General features: G+C 37.6%; 1 protein-coding gene across 1 annotated transcript; it reads left to right on the top strand.

Moving 5' to 3' along the window:
• The first annotated feature begins 67 nt into the window (after positions 1-67).
• LOC140160170 (uncharacterized) lies at positions 68-17,158 on the top strand. The gene is made up of 8 exons (XM_072183450.1): positions 68-389; positions 650-721; positions 1,722-1,793; positions 6,711-6,839; positions 7,054-7,329; positions 7,576-7,842; positions 13,926-14,161; positions 14,807-17,158. Exons 1-7 carry the CDS (start codon positions 68-70, stop codon positions 14,066-14,068), a joined length of 1,281 nt encoding a protein of 426 aa, XP_072039551.1. The 3' UTR covers positions 14,069-14,161; positions 14,807-17,158.
• Positions 17,159-18,830: the final 1,672 nt, after the last annotated feature.

Raw genomic sequence — 18,830 nt, 5'->3', positions numbered from 1 at the left:
TCACTTTACTATTGGAGCGCCCCTCCCCCTCCGCCCGGTCCCTTACTCTCAAAGTGTAAGGACTAAGATGTTCATTATCTTCACAGGTGCTACACTGCGGAGTTCTACATCTCAACCAAATACCCAAACCGTATTAATAACAGGAGATGAAAGGACCCAACAAACAGCTACTACTCCACTCAGTGAAAGTAAATCTACAAGAGGCACAGCGGCAACACATCATGAATCTGCCACTCCTCTAAGCCCTACTGAAACATCACAAGCAACACAACCTGAATCTTCCACTCCTGCAAGTTTTGTTGATTCAACTTCAGGAGTATGGGTGACCAAATTTATAACTGAGATAGTGACAGAAATATTATCAACTGTTCCATACACAACCGCAACATGTAAGGAAGTAATTTTTGATCAGAACTATAACGGTTGGCCTATTGTTGGAATTGAGGCTGAATAACATTGATAAATAACACGTGTAAACAACAAAAACGTTTTGAATTGTATCAATAAAACATGGAGAATAACACTTTTCCCACAAAAGGTACGTGTTTATGAATAATGCAAGACGCGTAATTTTAATGAATAATGATATTATCGAGCAACCTGCCTGGGCAGGGGAAATTATCTACCTTTTGTTTGTTTTTATCGACAGGCAATGGATCACCAACAGAAACCACCAGTCATATCAATCCTACTGAATCACCATGTATGTCCACAGTCCCTGGTATGTAGCACAATTCAATGTTCTATTTCTTCAATCATTTTCACAAAGTAAAAATGTTTCAAGTATATTACCTAAAGAGTTACTATTGTTACCAGGCAACTTTTATGTTCTTTCAATAACTTAAAGACGATATCCAGTAGCAAAAGTAAATTATAATTCTATTTTATGGTATCGTACTATATCCTATTCATTAATTTCATCACATTACAGACCTGAGGCTAAATTACATGATCAAAAACATTTTTAAAAAAACCAGTGACAAATTATTTTGAATATATTAATAAAACATTGAGAATAACAATTATTCCATATTCTGCAGGAGGTATTATTATAAAGAACAAAATATCAATTGTTTCAATAATATGTCGATAAGCTATTTTGCTACGTGGAAAGTAGTAAGACAAAACACTTTGTCAGCATCTAAAGGCATCAAGCATGATACCACCTGCCAGGGGAAGAAGATCTTTTGTTCTTACTTATGGTGTTGGAAGCCCCTTGGGAAACTTTAAATAATATCATCAGAGAGAGACCCAGCTCGCAAGCATTCAGTGCATCAGAATAAGATGAAAGATTCTTGCTCAGAACTATCCTGCGAGCCTTTGAATAATAGAGCAAGTTCTTTTCCAAATTTGATCGTTGTTTAATCTTCACATCTGATTAGAGCAATTAATTGTTGTACAATTTTTATGTTGTTGTTGTTTGTTTGGTTTTTTTTGTTTTGTTTTTTTTGTTTTGTTTTTTTGTTGTTGTTTTTGGGGAGGGATTTATTAATCTCCCAAACAGGTTGTGTGAATTTCATTTGGGGTATACCAGAATGGGTAACTCCATTTGAAATCTATACCGCCTGTGTGGGAGATTAAAGTCATGTCTTACATAGGGCATATGTATTTCAACTTGAATAGCCAATTGATCCAGGGATCAGAACATAAGCTATATATAACTTACCCATTTTGTTATACTGTACTGTTCTCATATGATTCCTTTTGTGTTATAATTGCAGCTTTTACAGACCCCTGCATCTGTAAAGACTGTCCACCTACATTTAATATCAGACGTCCACAATTACCTGAAAGTAAGTAAGCTAATTTAATAGTGACGTTTTGGGTACATATTGATTTTAAAAAAAACCACCTGTTACAAATACATGTGTCAACCCATATATCTTAGTTCACGTCACTTTTCAGAATTTCTGGAAATGACAGCGGGGGGGGGGGGTGTAAACAACATTTACTACTTCATAAAAGCTTCATATTATATAAGGATATTGGATGCATTATTATATGCCTTTGGCTCGGTCGGAATTTTCGTGACTCATGTGGTATATTCTCGTATACTCAAAGCCATCTAATAATATATAATTGTATAATACAATATATGCCGAATCAACGTAATCGAGGGTGTCCATTCTGTCAGAAAAACACAATCGAAATGTTCAAATTTCCTCGCCACAACGAGAATTTAAAATTTAGTCACACCCCGCCACAACGAGAATTTAAAATTTAGTCACACCTATGCTCAGACAGATCGTGTTTTCATCTTTACAAGAAGTAGACACTGTAAAGATGAAAACACGATTTTAGATAAATAGCGTCATCAGTGTTCACCTTTTATTTAAAATGATATGCTATTAAACAGCCGTGAATGTGCTCAACTGTGGTCAACTAAATGCTCTCAACTGAAGTAATGTTCTCATCTGAAGATAGCTGATGAAGTAGTGTGCTCGTCTGAAGATAGCTGATGAAATAGTGTACATGGTTTTGGTGCCATTTACAGAGCAATAGGTCGATTATCCCCGTGTCATAACTCTCAATCAGCACCCCTAGCCCCTGGCTCAAAGCGCATCCTATCCCGTTCAAAACGCCAGCTGCTTTTCCCCTAATCTCCTTCTCAGTCGGTTTCTGTTGCTCCTAGGTTACTCGTAGCAAATAACAAACCGTCTGAAATCGAGCAGAAGCAACAACCCCTCTGATTGGCGCCAACTTTCCAGTTAATAAATAGAAAGGATCCTCAGGTGATTTAGGGGTACAATCCACGCTCAGGTGGATTAATGTGCTATCTACCTGATCCTCTCTATTAATGGACTACATTTTACCTATATAATTATACTGCGCCAAAAAGTATCCGAACACTTAAAACAAAAGCCATATCTTAAAGACACAAAATCTCAATTGCAAAATAAAGTAGCCAATTGATGTGATTTTATTTAATTAAGCTGCACTCAATTAAATGACAAATGGTCGAATTTCAAAAGTGACTCTATCGACTACTTAATATTGTAATTTAGTTCTATTGTATATATGGCTTTTGTTACTGCGAGGAAGGTGTTATGCAGCCTATAGCGATGCCACCCGGTCAGTGGACCATGATTAAGCACACATAACAATAAAAATTAAAATGGGTGACGGGGTTTGTTAAGGTTACGCAGTTTTATTGCCCGACGGGGCTTTTGTATATTGAAACTCCATTAGTTGCAAGTCCTCACTATTGAAGTCTACGGCCTCAGACCTGCCGGGCTGGCAGCCTTGATATCCTCTATTGATACTGGGCCCCCAGCCCGTACTCTGGGCTTAAAAATATCAAGGCCACAAGCCTGGCAGGACTAAGGCCGGAGACTTCTATAGTGAGGACTTGGAACTAATATAGTTCAAATATATAATAGCCCCGCAGGGCAAGGAAGCAACGCGTAATCTTAATGTAACGTTGACCAACATAGGGCGTCAATATAGTCATCTAAACTGCTCTATAGTGTCAGTTTAAAGCCATATGCAAACTGACTATATACGGCAGTTTAGTTAGGGAGACCAGGTTGAGTAGACAGTTATTATTTCACCATTTTGAGTAAAAAAAAATAATCGAAATCGTATATTATGGTTTTAACAGAGTGTGTGATAGCGGTAAAGAAACTTGCAAACAGGGTGAGACCAAAATAAAACAATGGTTTGACCAAAAATACCAGCAAAAGAGTGCTCAAACAGGGGAATGGGAGCTAATGAATTCTAGTCATTTTTCCAAATACAGGGCATCCGTTATCATGATTATAAACTAGGTACTTTGGCCCATATGAGGTGAGGCAAATTTTGTGAAGTTAATTATATTATCAACACTCTTGGTAGATGTAAGAGCAGGCAGGTATGTCACATAAATATGCTCAAAAAGTATGTTGAATGAGGTGACAGCGAATCACATCTACATCAAGTGAAATTTATCAACAACAACCAATAATACCTGTACTCTAAATAAAAACTAAAAAAAAACCTCAATGTTGAGTAAAAAGAAAACAGACCAACAAAAAGAGTCTATTAATTAAATTTTTACTCCCTTTGAGTAATTTTGCATTTGCAGTCTGTTAAAACGAATGAGCCTAATCAGTTCAATGCACAAAAATAACAGGGCAGGTGAGCTGCTGAGGTATAATTTGCTACATCGTTAATTCGGCTTTAAGAGTACCGTATAAACCGTGTTCACATTTAACCAAAAAGAATGGCACCTACTTGCATAATGAAGTATTATGTACAGCCTTCTGTGTATGTTTTATTTATTTGCATTGTTAGAATATCGGGTGAGATTAAAATAAATATCAACTCGTTGAAAACCGCTTTACAAGACTAGTATTGGCTACAATTCTCTACGAGAAAAACACTAACAAATGCGGTTGAAAAAATGCTCTCAAATTAAAGCTGGTACCAGAGATGTTAGGTAGTGAAAATATTATACCTTTTAATACTGAGCAAAGATAATGCAGAATCCAAAAAAAAAAAAGGTGATATGGTGGATGTATTTCGACCAGTTACAACTCTGGTAAAAACACATCAATTCTGTCAAAAAGAAAGTAATACAGAGGGGATCCAAGCTGTTCTCAGAAAGAAGTTAATGGTGAAATTTGATATTGTCATCAGTGCAAGGATTGTGTACGCAAAGGATAGGTCAGTTGTCTCCAAGTCTACAGTAGACTTTATCGGACATAAGTGTGTAAAATACTTCAGAGAGGCTTCTGAAACATAATAAGTGACATTAATCAGCAGCAATACATTGCAAATTATTGTAAATCATTGGCTGTATGCTTTCATGTTATACTTTTCATTATAGAATTAAATTTTGTTGACAGTTTATTTTTTACTAGCTTAAAAAAGATTGCGGCCTGCGGTCAGCATCTGTGATAGCTAAGTACTAAATGTTGAGTGAAAAGGGAACAGAGGAACAAAAAAGATTAAATTGAGTAATTTTGTATTTGCATTGTATATATAAACAAGTCTAAAAGGGTCTAATCAGTTCATTGCACAAAAATAACGGGTCGGGTGAGCTTGCTGACGTCACATTTTGCTGCATCATTAATTCGGCTTTAAGAGTACTGTATATACACAGTGTTTACATAAATATCAACTCGTTGAAAACTGCTTTAAAAGTAAAACTCAACCAATAAAGTATCGAAACGATTATAAATGGTCAGATATATCGGGAACTGAAATATATAGCAAAAACGTATCTAATGTATATAAAGCGCAACTTTCTCGTGCGCATTTTGATACCTCTTTTGTTGCTCTACGATATCATTTAGTCGAGTTATGGGCGCCTGAGTGGCTTCAAGTCAGATTTTAAAAGTTACACTTAGCTCCTATTCAAGCCAAATGCGTTGTACTGAAACCAATAAATGACCATTGCTTTTGTCCGCCAAATTCAAATGAGTGTGTAATGGTGGGCACACCAAGTTAAGTATTGAGATGTCAGCAGAAAGAGTTCATGAGATAAGTCAGAGATCAGTAAAGGGTAGCAAGTATTGAAGTTGGAAGTCGAAGGAGTAAAATAAAGTAAAGTTCATTAGTTAAGTAAAGAGAGCACATCTTTGTCTTGATTTTGTTTGTGTGTACACGACGAATGCATTTGGCTTGAATAGGAGCTAAGTGCAACTTTCAAAATCCGACTTGAAGCCACTCAAGCGCCCATAGCTTGACCAAATGATATCGCAGAGCAACAAAAGAGGTATCAAAATGCGTAGGAGAAAGCTGCGCTTTATATACATTAAATAAGTTTTTGCTATATATTTAATTTCCCGATATATCTGACCATCTATAATCGTTTCGATACTTTATTGGTTGAGTTTTCCGTCAGTGAATTAGACCTGTATATAAACTTGACACATACTAGAATAGTTCGGTGATCCCGGATTGTAGATCCAGGAGATTTAGCTGAGATTGACATTTGGACATTCGGATTGAAATTCGGACATTTAGATTGCGTTCTTCTGTCCATTCAAACTGATATGCCGGGATTTATATACTGACATCATAGATTATATTAATTCGGCAAATCTGGTATTATTAAAGAGATTGTTTGCCCCACAGAAGTAGGTGCACTTCTATATTTTTATGATTTGACTTGTGCATGACTTGACACACGTACATGTGATTATTTCGATTTAAGAACAATCTCGAAACTGAAAAGGACTATAATAGTAAGAACTGTAAAGGACCGCCATGCTCAGAAGTGGCGTTACTTGTTTTGAAAATATCGCTAATTTTGGGGGGTTTAAGTATTATATAAAATAGAGGCCACTTCATCCAGACCCAATGTATATTATTATTGTAGTAGATTATTTTATTAGGAAATTAATGATACTCTGTGATCTCAGATGCAAGTGATTCGATATAATATGCCCCAAAGTGCAAAATTTGACTTGGACCAGGTTGAGAGAGCAGCTAGCTTGGCGCATTCCACAACCACAATCGGAGCCATTTTCGGTGCTGTTATGTGTAAATGTCCCTTTAATATCTGACAATGTTCCTGCACGTATTTAAAGCAATTATTACAAGCATATGGTTATTAAATGTGGGCCATCTGAATATTAATGAAGTATTAGTAGGCCTATATTATAGGCAGGCCTGAAGCCAGAATATACAGTAAGCCAAAAAATTAAGTTGTGTTCACCCCTGTATGTCCTAAATATTCTAAAAGTAGACATTAATGTGAATTGTTATCATATTTACATTTTTAGCATCAACCACTGAATCAACTACAGGAAAAGAGGCAACCCAGTCTGAATCTATCACCACTGCCAGTGCAGCTGAATCAACTACAGGAGATGAAGTGACTGAAGACTTGACTTCTGCATCATCATATTTAGGTAAAACGTGCCATTTATATAAAAAGTCGGCTTAGAACCCCAAAGTTAATTTTAGAAAATAACAGATTAGATTACCATAAACTGACGGAGCCTTACTTTAGCCAAATTATATTATATATTATCATTATAGAAATATTATATAAATCAAAGTACATTTGACTAATGCTTTGATAATTTGTTTGACTATCGTCTTATTTGTGTATATTGGGCACAGGTTCTTGTCAGAGCGACGAGTTTCAATGTAACGATAGTGCCTGCATTCATGATTATTGGTATTGTGACGGATATTTTGACTGTGCCGATGAAAGTGATGAACCGACTGGTTGCTACTGTGAAACCACAGAAACCGTATGCGATGATGGTGGATGCGTCGATGTAAATTCATTGTGTGATGGTAAAGCAGATTGTGGTGATGGCAGTGATGAAGCAACCTGTCGCCTCACAACCATTTACGTGGTCACTGAAGATTTAGCGACAACTGATATACCAGGTAACTTCAAAGAATTGAATTATATCTCTGAAATTTTTCAGAAAATAAAAGATTAGATTACCATAAACTGACGAAGCCTTTTACACACACACACACACCCCACCCTTCACACATACACACACTTACAACATTAGCCAAATTATATAATTATATAGATTACAGTAAGATTATATAAATCAACGTACATTTGATTAATGCTTTTATAATTTGTTTGACCATCGTCTTGTTTGTGTATATTGGGCACAGATTCTTGTACGACTGACAAGTTTCAATGTAACGATGGTGTGTGCATTAATGGTTCTTGGTATTGCGACGGAAGTTTTGACTGTTCAGATGAAAGTGATGAACCACCTGGCTGCTGTGGAATCAGAGAAATCGTATGCGATGATGGTAGATGCGTCGATGTAAATTCATTGTGTGATGGTAAAGCAGATTGTGATGATAGCAGTGATGAAGCATCCTGTCGCCTCACAACCATTTACTTGGAAGACTTAGCGACAACTGCTGTACCAGGTAATTTCAAAGAATTGAATTAAATCTCGTCATACAAAAGGGGTGTGGATGTTATACCAAACCCCCTGATTTATGTTTTCGTGCGTTCAAATGCTTAAATATTATCTGCACTATCGTTTAGCCATGAGCAATTTTTCCCCTATCAACGTTTTTACAGAAGTAGCCCTTTTTTATTAGAATTGGCATTTAGGGTGCAATACCTGAGCGATCCGATTTTTTTTGAAAGAAGTAGAAGTACTGTCCTCATAATTATGGTTTAGTGGAATGTTGTTAACCCTTACGCTCCTGAATACTACAAAATACTACTTGATATATGCGCTGTTCGTGCATGCATCCCACGTGGTGTGATGACGCAATCGCCCTAAGTGATATGTAGGCACGGTTCCGCTGGCCAGCGAAGCCCGGGACCCGTGGCAAAGTGTCGCCGACCGAGTGCTTGGCATGCGAGGGGTCTCGGGTTCGAATCCCACCCAGAGCAAACAACTTCTTTCATTCTTTTCTCTCTTTATTCTTTCCTTCTTTCCCTTCCCGTCGCCAAAAAGGCCCTAGGCGGTTAGGGTTAGGTTACCACTATCGAAACTCAGTATAGGCTTCCTTAACCCTTACGCTCCTGAATTCTACAAAATACTACTTGATATATGCGCTGTTCGTGCATGCATCCCACGTGGTGTGATGACGCAATCGCCCTAAGTGATATGTAGGAACGGTTCCGCTGGCCAGCGAAGCCCAAGACCCGTGGCAAAGTGTCGCCGACCGAGTGCTTGGCATGCGAGGGGTCTCGGGTTCGAATCCCACCCAGAGCAAACAACTTCTTTCCTTCTTTTCTCTCTTTATTCTTTCCTTCTTTCCCTTCCGTCGCCAAAAAGGCCCTAGGCGGTTAGGGTTAATAATCATTACACAACACTGAAGTATTTTTTGGTTTAATATTTTTTAATATATTTTGGTGTAATATTAATTGGTTACACGTTTTATGCTTAAGAATACTTGCGCTTTACGTTTCTTTTGTTCGCTTTAAACGCTTTGTCAACCGCTTTACATGTACACCACAGCAGCGTCCGCCAAAATCCAATGGCTTTATTGCACATGCGGCCCATACGCGATCAATTTGATTGATCAATATTGGGGACCCTAGGTGCAGGACTAGATACAAAATAATATTTCTCTTCAATATTATTGATTAAATCTAATCTAGTTTGATTTTATTGACGGTTGGACAATGAAATCACTAGTATTATGTTCGTGTGTAGGCCCAGCGGACTGCAACGTTCTTTGTTCTATTATGTCCTGATTAGAGCGCTGACATATTGGAAAATATTGCCAATCAATATTCATGAAAATGTACATTCAACGTCCAGTTTTCGAAATTGGGTGACTTTGACAGGTGCGAAATCTGACTGAGCGTTTTAATTACGTAACGAATAACGGCATTGATGTCATCGAATGACTGCTTAGTGCTGTTATGTGTTTAGTTTCCATAATAATTATTATTTTCCTTTTCTTTCTCTGTACTTATTCTTTCCTCGGCCTACACTAACTTAATCACTCCCGTGCTCCCCTTCTCTCTCTTTCCTTCTTCCACTATATTTCTTTCTTTCTTTTTGTCCTCTCTTACTCTCCCTCTCATTCAATAATAATTATGTCCTCATCTTTCTATTATTTGTGTGTGTAAACTACGAATGAGCCGTAAAGTCGGCAAATTGTATTCTGAGATACAATGTAAAATGTGCGTGAAGGTCGTATTCATAGGTACCTCAATTAGGCGCGACATGTTTCTCATTTGATTTTGTTTAAACCAATCAATAATCCTATTGCGGAAGAGGATAATAATCTTCTATCTATTTCTATAGAATCATTAAATAGCTCTAGTCTTTGTTTGCTTTGACTAAATCTTGTTCAAGTGGTGGGTTACAATATTAATTGCATTGTATTTTGTCCAGGTATGTATAACCAGAGAAGATGTAAAGAAAGGAGATAGATCCAGCTATCCTCAAACAAAATATGTGTGTTGCAGCTCATTCAAAAGCAATCACGCTATTTAGGTTTAACAATAAAATACAACAAAAGGGTTCGAACCCATGACGGGTGTGTTACACAAGTTGCTGCTTACTAGTTTTAGGGAAAGGTCAGTGTCTGTATACCATCAATACTATGCATACCATGCATGCAGATCCTAACATACAGTTTATTTCAAATAAAATATGACCGAAGTTCCATGGCAAATAATAATTTTGCACGCTTGGTTACGCTTTCAACCTCTACGATTTATGATACAGCCTATTTTCAATTATCAAAATATCTTTATTAGGTTTGCAGGAAATGACAGGAAAATGCATAAAACAATAAAATATAGATGATCAAAAATCATCCCTTTTCTAACAAAATCCTAAAACACTCTCCTAAATAATTAATATATGTTCCAAAATGTGCGGATTTTTTTGGAATCTTTACAAAACTACATTTCTTATAGTATCCACGTGTGGCATCCCTTCAGAGCAACATCAATGCTGGTGGTAGCACAGCTCCATCCCTTGGGGGCGTGGTCTTGAGGAGAGGGTCATACACATGACTTAAATGGTAGGCCCCTGTGCTACCACCAGCACAGAGGATGATGGGATACCAATCACTCTGAAGAAGTATGTCGTCCAAGACATACGAAACTGTCAGGTCAGTGTCAAAAATTTTGGTTTTGTATATGAAAACTTCAAATTATATTTATCTACAAACCTGATGAATCTCTTCACAAGTTTAAGAAATAACTATGGACAAAACACCGTGAAAATCGTGCGTGACTTAGAAGGAGTAGGCAAAAAGATCGCCCGTCACAGAAACCACCTCGTTATTACACTCCGCTGTAAAGAATTGCGTATCACACCACGGAGTCTCAAACTGAAATGTCCGATCAAGACGAACCGAGCCAGAGAAATAATAGAAAAGCACAACACCAGCTTCTCCGGGAAAGAATCCGAGTTACTAACAACCGTATAAATGGCTTCAAACAGCAGAAATCGAGGCTTGAAAATGACATTTCTTCGCGGGTTACCGACGACATCAAAAATCAGGTGACTGATCATGTGACCCGGAAAACAGAGAACAAATTTCAGAAAACAAAATGGCGGCATACACAAAATTTGGATCTGCTGATAGAAAAATCTCGCTCCCCGAACAGCAACCGCAGGAATACGGCAGAAAACCCGGAACTAGGAGGAGAACAACTAAAGAAATGGGTCGTCAATCTGTCTAAATTTAAGCTTACTCAACCGCAAAAGTCCGTACTCGCCAAGGGGCTGAATTTTGCACCCTCGCCAACTGTGTTACCTCATGAGGAATACATCGTCGCGACGGAGTTAGCATGTAGAAAACTACCTCCGATCGGAGATGGCAGGAGTTCTACGTAGTGCAAAAACACCAAAACAGAACATCACCAAAGAGGAAAGACAGGCAATTCATGAGCTACGCAAAGAGAAATCTATCATTGTGCTTCCGGCAGACAAAGGCAAAGCAACAGTTGTCATGCAGGCTGATGAGTATGAACAAAAATTACAAGGTATGCTTAGCGATGAAAAGACTTATGAACAGCTTGACCGTGACCCCACTCCACGCTACAAGCGTCAACTTGTAGGCATTTTGAGTAGGTTGAAGAAGGAAGAGAAGATCACCAAATCGCAGTACGACCATTTGTTCCCCACAGCGGAAAATGTACCTAGGATCTACGGAACACCCAAAATCCACAAGGAAGGCAACAAAGTTAGACCTATTGTTGATTATACAGGTTCTATCAGCTACAATACATCCAGAGCGCTAGCAGACATCTTGGCTCCCCTAGTTGGACAGACGGAACACCATGTTAAGAACTCCAAACAGCTTGCAGAAGATTTAGCCCAAGTATACATAGAGGAGGAGAGATCTTTAATTCTCACGACGTGGTGTCGCTCTTCACTAATACACCTGTGGATAAATCGCTTGAGGTCATAAAACAACGCCTGCTTAAAGACAAGTCTCTCAAAAACAGAACACTGCTCTCAGTTGATGACGTGATGGAACTCCTGGCTTTTGTACTTACCACAACATACTTCTCATTCAGGGGCAAGATTTACAGACAATTGTTTGGCGCAGCTATGGGCAGCCCAGTGTCTCCAATCACAGCCAATCTGTACATGGAATTCTTAGAAGAGCAAGCCATCGCTACAGCGCCCTTGAATTGTAAGCCTAGACTTTGGAAGAGGTATGTCGACGACATCCTTGAAATAGTGAAAGACAATCAAGTTGACAACCTCACACACCACCTGAACAACACTGATCCAACAGACAGCATAAAGTTCACTTACGAGAAGGAAGTAGACGGCCGTATCCCATTTTTAGACACGCTCATCGTCAGAAAGGAGGATGGCTCAGTCAAACTTTTGGTTTATCGCAAGGCTACCCACACAGACCAGTATCTCAACTTTAGATCCCACCACCCAATATATCACAAGTTAGGAGTAGTACGCACCTTACTGGACAGAATGGACAAGATCGTGACAGAAACAGAAGACAGACAGAAAGAGGAAGACAACATCAAGAAAGCATTGAAAACGTGTGGCTACCCAGAGTGGACAATTGAGACAGTCAAAAAGAAGATCAGGGACAAACCTTTGAAAGCTACCAAAAACAAAACCAAAGACACTTCTCAGCAGACCAAGGGACTTGTAGTTATTCCATATGTCGAAGGCGTGGCTGAGAGAGCCAATCGGGTGTTCAAGAAGCACAACATTGCCACTGCCATGAAGCCAAACACCTCGCTGAGGAAGCTTTTAGTTCATCCGAAGGACAAAATTGACCCGCTAGACAAAACTGACTGTATCTATGAGATTCCCTGCAAAAACTGTGACTGTACATACGTTAGTGAGACCGGCCGAAAATTGAACACCCGGCTTAAGGAACACCAAAAAGAAACGGAAAAAGTGGAAAGGGGCAAAAAGAACTTTACGCGCCAGACCAGAAAAGAGTCAGTTACAGAGCAAAGCAAGTCAGCCATAGCGGATCACGCCATTCAACAGAACCATGTCATCAACTGGGACGATACCAAAGTTTTACAGAAGGAGTGTGATGCGAGTACTCGCTTCATCAGAGAATCAATCTGGATACGTAAGAGAGGCCCAGCCGTCATGAACAGGGACGAGGGGGCCTACCATTTAAGTCATGTGTATGACCCTCTCCTCAAGACCACGCCCCAAGGGATGGAGCTGTGCTACCACCAGCACAGAGGATGATGGGATACCAATCACTCTGAAGAAGTATGTCGTCCAAGACATACGAAACTGTCAGGTCAGTGTCACAAATTTTGGTTTTGTATTATGAAAACTTCAAATTATATTTTCAATATTGTAAAGGATTTGTCCCTAATTGTAGTCAGCATACGATTGAAAAATCAATCATTTCGACTGAATATTCAATCTTTAAAGATTTGTTCTTTAATTACAATCGCTATAAGATTGAAACCACTCCTTCAGATTAAGGGCTCATCAGATAGCAACATCAGCACAGCATTTTTTCTGGGACATGAGAGCACATCAGACATATCGAATTGCATTCTGAATACGAGGGATGTTCTTCTAATATCAATTTTTTTTTTTAATTTGCGCTATAATACAAATTTTATGGCAAATTATTGAAAAGATTTGTTCATAATTGCAGTCAGCAAAATATTAAAATATTAAAAAACCAATATTTTCGATTTAAGAGTCTGACAACCAGAAAGGTTGCGACTGATATATATACTACCATACATCAGCATACGAGCTTATACGCAATATCGGTCCAACACTGGTTTCTTCCCGACACGATTGATCAGTTTCAATTGGTTACTAGTATGAGAATTTGGTGAATCCCCCGGATAGTATAGATTGTATTCTTGATTTTGAGCTAGTGGTGGGAGAGAGGGGGTCAATTTTAGGGGGTGCCCCTTTCGGTTACCGCCCTGCCCCGCTGACGTGCAACAAAAATTTGGGATTACTGCCTGGATCATGATATAAAGTTATAGTGACGGCTGTGTCCAAATCTCGAGCTTACATTTTATTTGATTAACTCTTTTATTTCTTGCTCAGATCCTAGTGTATCAGATCCTATTCTATACGATGGATCGATATTAGCGTCCAATACAAATCTTCAAGTGCGTTGGTCTTGGCCAATAAAGCGTCCGGTAGTTGGATTTCAGGTTGAATATAGATTGTCAGGAACTGATACTTGAATGTCATATATGCCGAGGCAAATGAAAGAATGACATGGTTGGAAGGAGTAACCGTAGGGGAAATTTATGAAGTACGGATATCTATTATTAAAGGTTTGTGAAATATTTCAGTTATATTTTGAGCTCATTGGCTTCGTTACATGGTGCTATGAAGAGGCCGTGTGTTTTAACCATTTCTATGTTCAAATCATTTATAACAATGCTAACAATGTGGTCAAAATATGATATGATATTACAAAATGCAGAGGAAAACGAAAGAATGATATCATTGGAAGGACTAACCAGTGGATTGTATGACATACGGATGTCTATTACACATGTCGCCACTGTCATGTCAACTATATAGTCCCGACAATTTCAGGTTTTTGGAGTATGTTAGTTATACTTTTGGCTCAGTGGCTTTGCTACAAGGTTCTATGATAAGACCGGTTCCGTTACCTTACCAGATTGATTAGAACTTTTTGTTAAAATAACAATGCAATAATTGTGAGTACCAATGTTTGATCAGAATAATATTAAAACATTGCTTTTGATTATTTAAATAAATTCCAAATTCAGTTTCAAAAGACCTTTTTTTCGTGCAGAGTGTCTTCTTCTTTACCCATGTAATTTTTATTTTATTTTCCTTTCTTTCTCTATATAATAAACCAAATTGTTATTCTCTTTTGCATTCTTCAGTCGTCAACATTCTAAACTCTTGAGAATAATTCAGAATAGTTGTTTTACTTATTTCAACAGGTTCCGACTGAATGTTCAGACCACGAAATTAAATGACACTGCCGCATAGAGGACTTCAAACAAGCTAAAAGTACATTATTTTTATATACCCTAACGTATAGTCCAGGCAAAAGAATATTTCACTTGGTCCTTAGAAATCCATGTAGTGGAAAGAGGCTTAATTTCAGTTATTTTAAGGTATGAAAATATTATAAGGTCCAAAGTCACAAGTTTGAAAAAGTAGTAACTAGTTTTGCGTCTATAACCAGTGGAGGGGGGGGGGTCAAATCAACAAATTTTGATTTGCCGAAGTTCTGCAAAAAGTGAAAAATTTCGAAATGTTGGGGCTTTACGGGGGAAACCCGGGGACATAATTATGCAATTTTATCTATTTAGAGATTTTAGGTAGCTTGTAATGGTGAACGAACAAAGATTGTCATGGAATATCAATTTGGCCGCACTGCTCATTTTGTTAGAAATCTTCAGTCCTTTTTGTATGATATCCTTGCATCATTTCCTTTTCTGAAAATGTTTACGTTCATGTACTTGTCGTCGTTTGTTTACAAAACGGTATAAAATTTCCCACTTGAACCTTCCTGTCCATGTAAGATCTTTTAGTATGATGTTATGAGGACCTTGTAGTAATTCAGTGTAGTGAAAACAATAAGCCAGTTTAGTAAGTTTCAAGTTGAGAAAAACAAATTGCTAGATTTACCTGGATTATGCGACCAATTGATGCAAGGAATTATAAGCTAGAGGGATGAGATCCAAAATAGTAAAGCCATTGGTCCCGTGTACAGAAAGAATCACCCATGTGCACGTTAAGGGGGTACTACACCCCTGGTCAATTTTGTGCTTATTTTTGCATTCTTCTCAAAAATAAATTATAGCGCATTGGTGACAAGTAAGATATGTATATTATAGGGGCAAGGACTACAACTACTGCACTGAAAATTCAGCAACTCAAGGCAAGTAGTTATTGATTTATTGATCAAATATTGGTTTCCCTCATTTTTGTCTGTAACTCAACAACTGTTGTCTATGTTGAAATAAAATTTCCAGTGCAGTAGTTGAGAAATATGCAAAAATAGGTACCAAATTGGACAGGGGTGTAGTATCCCCTTATGCGTCCGAGCTGTTCGAAAAGAGAAGGGGAGCATCCCCGGTTCTGATATCTGCAATCAATCCTAAGTTCCAGGATCGTGCATAGGTATGTGCACGTAAACCCCGTGCAATAATACTGAAAATTGATGTACATCACGTGAATAGAAAGAAGAAGAAATTGAAAGAAGAAGAAATTTTAAATGTGTAATATTGTTGTAATAAGTGGCAAAAACTCTTTTCATACACTGAAATAAAATATTGCAAACATGGCTTTAAGCTTGTATTTGGCCAAAGGTTAAATTAATAATTAGGTTTTTTTTAAAATGTATATATGTCATAATTGAAATATTACCGAAATTTTCTCATATATCAATATTAATGTGTTTTAAATCTTTAACTGTTTTATTACTTGTGAAATGTGTATATATTTAATTGAAATACTAATGGTGAATTTTCATATTTACTATAAAATCTATTAGGTGTCGGTCACCCATCTTTGTATTTTTGTGGGACCTGAGAGCACATCAGACACACCAAATTGCATTCTAAATACGAGGAATGTCCTTCTGATATCAAATCATTTTAATTTTGTTGAAATTCGCGATATAATACAAATTTTATGGAAATTTTTAAAATTGTTATTGTTCATATTTAACAGTCCTCGAAGTAAACTTTACAAATTTAATGATATTTACTTAAAGTGTGTGTAGCTGGGAGGAAAGGCCGTCCATCATTTGAAAATGTTTACCTTTCGTACAAACATTTGTTCCCAAAGACCTCAAATTTCTATGCCTTTTTGTATATTATAGTTTTAAACAAAGGAGTGCAATAATTTTTTTCTGATATTAAACTTTATGTACACATTCTTGACTACTTTGTCCTGTTATTTTGTTGAAATTGGGCACATGCTCTTGTTCTTTGCTATTAAATTACATTTATATTGGTTATTTCGTTGGCATGTAAGTATTATTTTCACATCCTTATTTTGTATTATTGTATTCTTTGCATTTTTGATTTTGTCTGATTATAGATTTATATTGTTGATCTGGACCTCTTGGATCAGTGGTGTGCCTGACAAGGGGAGGGGATGACAGACTCACACATTCGGGGCCATCTTGATTTTATCCAAAAAAATATAGTAAAAATGCCAATTTTTAGGAGCTTAACGCGAAATGAACACAATGTGTGATAAAAAGTCCAGGCACGCCACTGCTCTTGGGAGCTCAGTACTTATTACATGTATTGGAAAAGCTTACCGCAATAAAGATAGAATGAATAAATGAAAATACATGTGCGTATTTCATGCTTTACATATTTTATATGAAGATATAGATAGCTGAAGTAGTGTGTTATTAGCGTTGTCAGCTGAAGATAACTGATGAAGTAGTATATTCAGTTGAAAAAGCGGATGAAGTAGTGTGCTCAGCTGAAGAAAGCTGAGGAAGCATTGTGCTCAACTGAAGAGAGCTGATGAAGCAATGTGTTCATCCGAAGATAACTGATGAAATAGTGTACTATCAGTTGAAGAGAGCTGTTGAAGTAGTGTACAAGGTTTTGGTGCTAATAATATAGCACTAGTGTGTTCATCTAAAGCTAACTGAAGTAATATGCTCTTATCTAAAGATAGCTGATGAAGTAGTGCGGTCAATTGAAGATAGTTGATGAAGTAGTGAACAAGGTCTTGGTGCTAGTTTGATGATCCCCGTGCCATAACTCTCAATCAGCACCCCTGTAACCCAAAGCGCATCCTAGTCCGGATCCTAGTCCCCTTCGAAACGCCTGCTTTTCCCCTAGTCTCCTTCACAGTCGGTTTCTGTCGTTCAGTTCATCGCAAATAACAAACCGTCTGCAATCGAGCAGAAGCAACGACTCCTCTGATTGGCTCAATTTTCCGGTTAATAAACAGAAAGGACCCTTGAGTGCTTTAGGGTACAATCCACGCTCAGGTTGATTGGAATGCTATCTACCCGGTCCTCTCTATTAATGGACTACGTTTGACCTATATATACTGTGCCAAAAAGTATCCGAACACTTAAAGCAAAAGCCATATTAAAACTGCACAATAAACAAGTCAATAGATGGAGAGTTTTATTTGGCACAATGCGATTTTATTCCACTAAACTATACTCATTTGAATGACAAATGGTCTCGAGTTTCAAAGTAACAAATTCAAATATTTCCTCATTAAAGGCGACTTATGCTGCCTATTGTTACGGGTTCAATAAAGCCAAATGGATGAACACTCACTCTGCTGTGATAATATATGCGTGTTTCGCCAATGCAAATTGTTGTTACTTTTGAAAAGCTCTTTCACTTTTTTCAAATTACTATAAGCTAGGAAAATAAAATCATATCATATCATATCAAAATACGCAGAACAAAATTCTCTATCTATCGACTTCTTTATTTTGTAATTTAGTTCTAGTATCTTTAAGAAATGGCTTTTGTTTTGAGTGTTTTGATACTTTTTGGGCGCAGTGTATTACTTCAGGGAAGGTATTATGAAGCCATAGGCACACGTCTGATTACCGCACACCGCATGCGTACCTCAATGACTGATCACCGCACTCAATGTTATTGACCAATAATTGGGACGTTAACATAGTAAACCGTTGATGTCAGTCAAATCAACAGGCCAATCACAATCAACTAGATCCTTCATGTTCCCAGACAATACGTTCGCGATAACCACATGCAATCTGGACTCAAGGCTATTTTTCCCGCTTATCATACCCACGACACATGCGCACCAACTACTTCCGCTTCAGCACGCTCACTAATTTGGCTATAAATTGTATGCTTTAGGAAAATAAATATATCACGAGAAAGGAACCACAAGTGCGTTTACAATCTACGCTCAAGTGGTATGCTATCTTGCTGGTAAAGTAAACAACATTTTGACATTTTTTATGTTATTGTAGAGTAGGTATTATGCAGCCTA

This window comes from Amphiura filiformis, chromosome 1, assembly GCF_039555335.1.
Source record: "Amphiura filiformis chromosome 1, Afil_fr2py, whole genome shotgun sequence".
NCBI lineage: Eukaryota > Metazoa > Echinodermata > Ophiuroidea > Amphilepidida > Amphiuridae > Amphiura > Amphiura filiformis.
The sequence above is the reverse complement of the archived record's forward strand: the minus strand, read 5'-3'. Positions and strand labels throughout refer to the sequence as shown.